Genomic DNA, 8,426 nt, shown 5'->3' with positions numbered 1-8,426 from the left:
GACGTTGGAAAAGACATGTTCATGCAAACAGGAAGTAGTATAACGGAAGACCTTCTCATTACTAGTAATGAGTTTCTAGTTCTTTTTATTATTATTATTTTTTTCCCCTTTTCTTTTCGGACGATTTCTCAGAGATGGCTGGACGGATTTTCTTGAAATTTTCAGGGATAATAGACAATGAGAATACCTACAAATGTATCTTTCATTTTTTTCAAAATTCACTTCCGGTCGTCAGATATGTCCGATTTCCGTTTTTTTCAGAAATATTTTGTCCGAGTCATATCTCAGAAACGGTAAGAGATAAAGACACCAAACTTATATGGTTAATAGATCTTGAGGAGTAGGCAAAACCATTTGGGTTAAGAGCGTCAGCCGTCGCTTCCGGTCGTCACAGGAAGTGATCAAAGAAATCGAAATTTTCAACTTTTCTCTTTTGATTTTTTTCTTTCATCACATTGTTGCATCTTTTTTGTAGATTCGAAATATGTTGGTCCCACCGGAAACAAAAACGTCAACTTCCGGTTATAAGCGAAAAACTGCATAATTTGAGTATTTTACTTTCCCATAAATATTTTTTATAGATAATGTATTTGAACTGATTTTTGAATATGTTATCAAGACTGCAAATGTCTAGAGTAACGTCAAATATCTTTGTAAAATTTACTTCCGGTCGCGCGATTAAATGTCCGCAAAATGAAAAATTGTCAGAGTGAGATCTCAGAAACTGTAAGAGATTTAGACACCAAACTTACAGGATTATTAGACTTTGAGGAGTAGACAAAACCATTTGGGTTAAGAGCGTCAGGCGTCACTTCCGGTCGTCACGGGAAGTGATCAAAGAAATCAAAAATTTCAACTTTTTTCTTTTGGAATAAGACTTGCATCATATAATTGTATCTTTTTCACAGTTACGATATGTGTTGGTCTCACCAGAAACAAAAAACGACAACTTCCGGTTATAAGAGAAAAACTACATAATACTGGTTTTTAATTTTCCCATACATATCGCTTATAGATAGAGCTCTTTAAATGATTTTTATATATGTTATTAAGACTGCAGATGTCTAGAGTGACGTGAAATATCTTAGTAAAATTCACTTCCGGTCGCGTGTTATCTTGTCCTCAAAATGAAAAGTTATTTCAGCGAGATCTCGGAAACGGTATGAGAGTAAGACACCAAACTTATAGGAGTAATAAACGTTGGTGAGAAGGCAAGACACATAGCGTTAAAAGCGTAAGCTGTCACTTCCGGTCGTCACAGGAAGTGATCGAAGAAATCGAAAATTCCAACTTTTCTTTTTAAAATTAAAACTTTCATCACTTTATTGCTTCTCTTTCCCTCTTTTGAAATATGTTAGATTCCACCGGAAACAAAAACTTTAAACTTCCGGTTTTAAGAGATAAAGTACGTTTTTTCGTGGTTTAACTTTCTCATAAATATCACTTATAGATAATTATTTGAAATGTTCATTTACATATGCTGTAAATACGTGTACTGCAAAAGTCAAGAGAAAATTCAGAGATTTTTATTCAGTTCACTTCCGGCCATGTGTTTTTTCCTGTCCTCAAAATAAGAATTTGTTCTCACAATTGTTGGGCAACAGTAAAAAACTGAAGGCTTAAACTTTCAGGACTTATAGTCAGTCATCAGTTCATTTGCATCGTGTAAAAATCGTGTGTCGTCATTACTTCCGGTCGTGACAGGAAAAGTAATTTTTTAAATTAATTTGTTTCTACATAAGTTTTAGGCTAATACCGAAGTTGGAAAAGACATGTTCATGGAAACAGGAAGTAGTATAACGGAAGACCTTCTCATTACTAGTAATGAGTTTCTAGTTATTATTATTATTATTCTTTTTTTCTACTTTCTTCTCCGGTACTTTTTTGTCCGGGAGTGTTCTCATAGAACCACTCATCCGATTGACATGAAACCTTTTTAGGGTTAATAGGCATGTTGTGTAGGTGTTCGGAACGAAGGTCATTTTGCGCACACATGCATGCACGTGCGCGCGCGTGCAATGAGTGAAATGACTGATATACTTGATGAAGCCGTAACTTTTATATTTCTTGATGAATTGCTTTGAAACTCAAAATATAAAGATGTATTAGTAGTCTAGACAAGATGACATGGTCAAATTAGCGTGAACTCACGCGCATGCACGTGCGCTCTTCTCTGATTGACTGATACAAAAATCTCAATAATTTCCTTGTTTTTTGACAAAATACTTTGAAATTTTGAATATAAGTATATATTATAAGGTGCTACAACATGTTATATAGGAAATTTCTTGAAAACACGCGCATGCAGGTGTGCTGCAATCTGATTGGTTGAAACTTTAAATGTCTATAACTCCCTCGGTTTTCAACAAAACAGGATGAAATTTACGACATGGATAGGCACATAAAGCTCCTACATTACGATACTATCAAAATTGAATGCAAGGCCATGCATGCGCGTATGCTGAATTCTGATTGGCTAATACTTAAATGGTCACATCTCTCTTATTTATCAATGAAATTCTTTAATATTTAACACAAATGTATGTATTGTGAGACACTATAAGAAAATTAATGTGAAAAATGTAGAAAACATGTGCAAGCACATGCACTGAAATTTGATTGGCTAATACCCATATGGCTATATCGGAGTAGTTTTCCAATGAAATACCCTTAAAAATAAAGTGTCCATCTATATTACAAAAGTATTGACTCTAATTTATTGAAGCTTGTAGGGAATGGGGCATCATAAGGGATTGGGGAGCCATTTGGGGAACATCTGTAACGGTTCCTGTTACAATTAGCACTAGTTTTTTTTGTTGTGTTTTTTTCTGCCGCAATGTGTATATTATATATATATATATATATATATATATATATATATATATATATATATATATATATATATATATATATATATATATATATATATATATATATATATATATCTTACTTCTAGAGTATGAGTTAATTGTATTGTCGGTCAATTAAGTGTGGTTAATGCTCTCTGAACAGGGACTGTAGATAATTCATTGCTTAATATATGCTACTTTGAAAATATTCAGGTATCAATGGACTAGAAGCCGAGAGTGTTGAAGAACACCTTGCCAAAACAGTTGAACTCGCTAAACTTCACGAGAAAATGGGTATATTTTTTTATAATTAACTTTTCCTTTTTATTTCCATATCAAATATTCATTACATTTTATTTTTCTTTTATCTTCAGATATTTGATGTGGTCAAGATCTAGTAAACGAGTTTAGACTGTCTTTTTGGCGCTAAATCCATGATGATCTGAGATTTAATTTTAAACTTACTTTTTCCCATACTTTACGGCTATACTAGAATTATGTAGAGAATGGAGTATTTTCATGGAATTCGATTAGTTAACATGTGAAAACTAATCCAGTTATCTATATTCAGTTCAATATTATTTTTCTCCAAATTCTATATGTGGTCAGAATGAGGATGTTTATTATTTTTTCTTTGTTTGTAAGCGATATATAAAAGCAGGAAACAATCTCTTTGACAAACTTTTTAGACTGGTGATACCTTATCTTATGATATGAACTGCTTTATATTTTCAGCAGTTCATAAATTTATTAATGAAACTGAGAGATTTGATTAAAATTTCAATTTATTTATGCCATTTGCCAATATTATTTACTTTATATTATCATTATAACAATTGTACTAACTCTTTTAACTTTACTAACACCAGGAGTAGAACTTATAAGTTGCAAGAACTTGTTTCTGAACCTTGTATGTTAAACTATAAAATATGTTCAAATCAATATTATTTTTAAAAAGAGATCAAAAAGATACATTAGTAAAGGACTATATTCTGTAGTGGCCAGTATCTGCCCCCAAAATAAAACTTTGATGGAGAAATCTTTAATTATGTTCTAAACAAGGTGGATATTTGCAGACTTCAAAGCATTAAATATTTTTATCAACTATGACATCATTAGTTAGATATGACGTCAATAAAATGACGTAAATTCCAAATTGCAATGATTTTGAGAGAAAATAGCGTATTTTACGTCGGTATTTTGATTGGAAATTATCGAGCGCAGGTCTGCTCAGACTAGATCTTTTGATATAATGTGTAGAATGATAATATTAATGAAATATGTGAATATGGTACCTGAGCAAGCTTGCACTCTATAAAAACTATAGTCAAAATTGAACAAACTCTGTGCATTTTGGCCTCTATTTTAAAAATAACGGAAATCCAAATAGTTTGTGACGTCACAGAGACAGGAAAAGCCAGCTAATTTTTCCAATTTCATTATATATTGTCTTAATTTGGATTATTTTATACAATATATGCACTTATTCTCATTTCAAGAGATTTTCAAAATTTGACTATTATGGGGGCAGGAATACGCTCTTACCGTATATAGTTCTTTACTGAGAAAGTGTTGGCAAACTAGATATATTTCCTTTGAGACGGCTTTCTCTCTATATCTGATCTACTTCATTTTTCATTGAAAATGACATTTTAAAATAATTAAGTTTTATTTTGGCTTAGTTTTCCTAGAAATTATTTCCAATATAAAGCATCATTAAAGGATCGAATTCACCTTTCTAATTGGAGAAATCTGTAGGCACCTTTCATTTACTAGATCTTGACCTTAATTTACACAAGAATTAATTTGTTTAAAATTCTTCGTGAAAATACAAGTTACTTTTACGCTTTTTGATGTTCTACCTCCAATCTTACAACATGTACCCTTAATCATATACATACATATATTTTGTACTTCTACAGCAGCTAACTCCATTCCCCCAGAAGATATTGAAATTCCAGAGGGCTGCAGAGAAGGTGATTTGGCTATTAAATGTTTTGATTTGATATGAATTAAAAAAAATTACATAACCTACATGACTCGTATGATAGTAGTAAAGAGAAATATTCTATATAAAGAAGTTAATACTAGAACCATAAGCAGTGCCTTAATCTGATGTGTATGGTGGCAGATTTCTGCCCCCCACATGCAAGATAAATTACGTTAACATGCAACATATTTATGTAGACATGCGACTTATTTAATATGTCAACATGCAAAATAATTATGTTAACATGCAAGTTACCAATCTCTTTAGAGAATCTAATTTTAATGTTGGTAAAATTACTTACCAACGCCCTTATATGATATGATACAAGTGATATATCAACATAATTATTTTGCATGTTGACATAAGTCGCATGTCTACATAATTATGTTGCATATTAATATACTAGTAATTTATCTTGCATACAGGGGGCAGAAATATGCCACTATAGATGTGTAAGTAGATAAATCTGCCTACAAAATCTTTAAGATGTTCAATTATCAGTTAAAATGATTCCTACTGATTGTTTACTGTAGAGGACTTCGGAATGGATTGTGATGAGAATTTCAAAAGAGTTGTCGGTTGTTTGAAGAGAGCTGTTAAACATATGAAGGAAGTGATCGACAATGATGACACAGGTTAAAAAGAATACATTTCAACTCGTATTTACATGCATAACACTCTGCCCTCCTTAATGTACATGTCAGTATTAATAAGGATAAAAGCATACGGTAATTGGGTTCTAGTAATACTAAGAAATATTCCAACTCCTAAGAATTTAACACTGAAGATCAAATGGTACTGTGATTAGTATCTCCCGAAATCACAAACCATATTTAAATTAAAGTTTATGTAAAATAGTCTTTCCTGTCATGATCATTGGTACGTTAACGAGAAGCGGCGAAAATCAAAGCTATTTTATACCCCTGCCACGTACTCAAACAAACACTGGTTTTAGAAAATAAGGAATGGAATTATTGTCATCAGGCTTAAACTGAGAGTATAATTAACTGATTGAAGGATGATATAAATTTGAGCTAAGGGTTCAGAAGTAAAAGAATTGGATTATTTTCCTGCTTTGTTTCCTTCTGTTGTAATGTTATAGTAATTCAATCTTTGTTTTCTGCTCTAGTGGTTGAAAAAGTTTCCCATCTTAAAGGAGTCGTTGGGCTTATAGCCAAGGCAACTGGACCAATCAAAGAGTTGCATGGTAAGATATATAGAAGATATTCTATTTTAAAATTCTTACTCAAGTCAGTTTGTTACCTTATATTATATTCGTTGTATCCATTTAATGTGTTAAAATATATCAATAATTAATCATAATTCAGGCCAGTGGCAACGGTTTCAAAAGGAGGGGGCAAGCCTCTAAAAAAAATCTGACACCCCCCAATACATAGACTGTCCAAAAAGGGGGGGGGGGCAACTTCCCAAATTAATCCGAATAGCAAATGGAATTTTTTTTTAAATCCTGGAATGGCGGCAATCTACATCTAAACGAAGATTTACTATATCAAAAATTTCTGCTCAGAAAAAAAATGGAGACGGGCGCCCCCCCCCCCCCCCCCCCCGCTCCACTCTCCTTCAGCATTCTACGGGCCTGATATTTAAAATTAAGGTGAAACGAAAACAATAAAGCAGACACTAGCTTAATCTGTGTTGGCTGTTAGTTTGTTACGTTGCCTTACTGAAGTATTTGTTTTGTTTTACAGAGGCCTGTACACCGAAGAGGTCGCTTTTCCGTTTTTTTGAATAGACTAAGTTAAACTACTGCAAGTGATTATTGATACAGACGGGTTTTGTCCATGGACTGCTGAAACATTTAATTTTTATCGTAAATGAACATTTAATTTTGCTAATAAATATTTTGCACAATTTGAATTTTATTTTTATACGGACTTTTACTTGATATTTGAGAGATCAGAAGAGATTATGCCATAGTAAGGTGTCCGTCGTAAGTCCGTCTGTCTGTTTGTAAACAAATTTTCAAAATGCTACTCCTCCTACACTTTTTGTCTGATTTCAATAAAACTTGGTACACAAGTATTCTACACTAGCATACATACAGTTAGAATAATCTGTGTCTCGGGACAGGCCAAACCGGGTCCATAGAACATTTCATTTTAACGAAAGAATATTCTATCTAAGATCAATATTTTTTATCCGTTTTTAATTTTGGTGAAGGATGTTGTTATGGTTACTAAATATAGAAATTTCTGAGAAATTCTTTCAAAACGTTACTCCTCCTACAGTTTGAGTCTAGTTTCAGTATAACTTCCTATACAAGACTAAAATAAGGTACATAATTCTATATATCGTTTTTGATTTCGATGAACGGTGTTGCCATGGTTACTAAAAATGGAAATTTCTGTGAAATTCTTTCAAAACGCTACTCCTACAGTCTTAGTCAATTTTAATATATAACCTAGTACACAAGTAATCTATACTAAGATACATAATTCCGACTATCCTTTTTTGGTTTTATCTGCAGGGTGTTGCCATGGTTGCCGAAAAATTGAAAATTCTGTGAAATTTTTTCCAAATGTTGCACCTCCTAAAGTTTCATTCTAATTTTTTATAACTTGGTACACAAGTAAACTTTACTAAGATACACAATTTTATATATATATTTTTTTATAGTGAGCGGTTTTGCCATGGTTATTAAAAATAGATATTTCTGTGAAATTCTTTCAAAGCGTTCCTCCTACAGTTTTAGTCCAATTTCAATATACATGCAACTCGGTACACAAGTGGACTACACTAAGATACATAACTCTGTGTATCCGTTTTTGATTCTGGTGAAAGGTTTTCCCATGGTTTCTAAAAATAGAAATTTTCTCTGAAATTCTTTCAAAATGCTACTCCTACAGTTTTAGTACAAATTTATTATAACTAGGCACACAAGCAAAATACACTAATATACATTATTCTATATATCGGTTTTTGATTTTGTCGAAGTGATGCCATGGTTACTAAAATTCTTTCAAAATGTTATTCGTACTAAATTTTTTGTCCAGTTGCAATTAAACTTGATTCGGAAAGAGACTAAACCAAGAATCATTATTTTATTTACTGCTGTTACCATAGTTTATTCATATCCAAGTGCTACCTTTCCCTACTTTTGTTAAGTAAAAACAGTAGAACTACATTCTCGTCAGAGACTTCCGGCTTTAGGGACAGCTCATTCCTTATGCTCGGTGTTTATACGTGAGATGTTTGCAAAGTAGGTATTAAAATCTTCTGCCTTGTCAATTGGGTGAAAAAATATTCCACTATATCTAGATCTCAAAGCAAGAGGGGAGGGCAGATTAAACAAAACGCCACCATTCACCTGGAGGAACAGTTTGATCTATTAGTTGTGAGGCCAGTTTTATTTAATAATTATTTCAAGCTTTTTGCACTTAATTGACTACTTTGTGACAAATTATTTTCTAAATTTTTGCCACTGACAAGGGTGATCTTTTCTTTATCTTTGATATATTCTTTTTCTTTTCGTCATCTTCTTAAGAAAAAATATTTGTAATGAAAGATTTATCAGAGAGTCAAAAAGTTATGATATTGGTAGAGATTCGATATATATTGCTGATTTC

General features: G+C 32.3%; 1 protein-coding gene across 1 annotated transcript in view; it reads left to right on the top strand.

Moving 5' to 3' along the window:
• Window positions 1-6,717, top strand: part of LOC133173086 (uncharacterized) — a 22,449-nt gene extending 15,732 nt beyond the window's left edge. The window contains exons 11-15 of the mRNA XM_061308006.1: window positions 3,063-3,143; window positions 4,772-4,825; window positions 5,373-5,474; window positions 5,969-6,046; window positions 6,549-6,717. Of these exons, the coding sequence (XP_061163990.1) occupies window positions 3,063-3,143; window positions 4,772-4,825; window positions 5,373-5,474; window positions 5,969-6,046; window positions 6,549-6,592 (359 nt within the window). The 3' untranslated portion in view covers window positions 6,593-6,717. The remainder of the gene's footprint in view (window positions 1-3,062; window positions 3,144-4,771; window positions 4,826-5,372; window positions 5,475-5,968; window positions 6,047-6,548) is intronic.
• Window positions 6,718-8,426: the final 1,709 nt, after the last annotated feature.

This window comes from Saccostrea echinata, unplaced genomic scaffold (genome assembly GCF_033153115.1).
Source record: "Saccostrea echinata isolate AGI-Se365-2 ecotype Australia unplaced genomic scaffold, CSIRO_AGI_Sech_v1 ptg000056l, whole genome shotgun sequence".
Taxonomy (NCBI): domain Eukaryota; kingdom Metazoa; phylum Mollusca; class Bivalvia; order Ostreida; family Ostreidae; genus Saccostrea; species Saccostrea echinata.
Note: the sequence above shows the minus strand (reverse complement) of the source record. Positions and strands in the feature narration are given on the sequence as shown.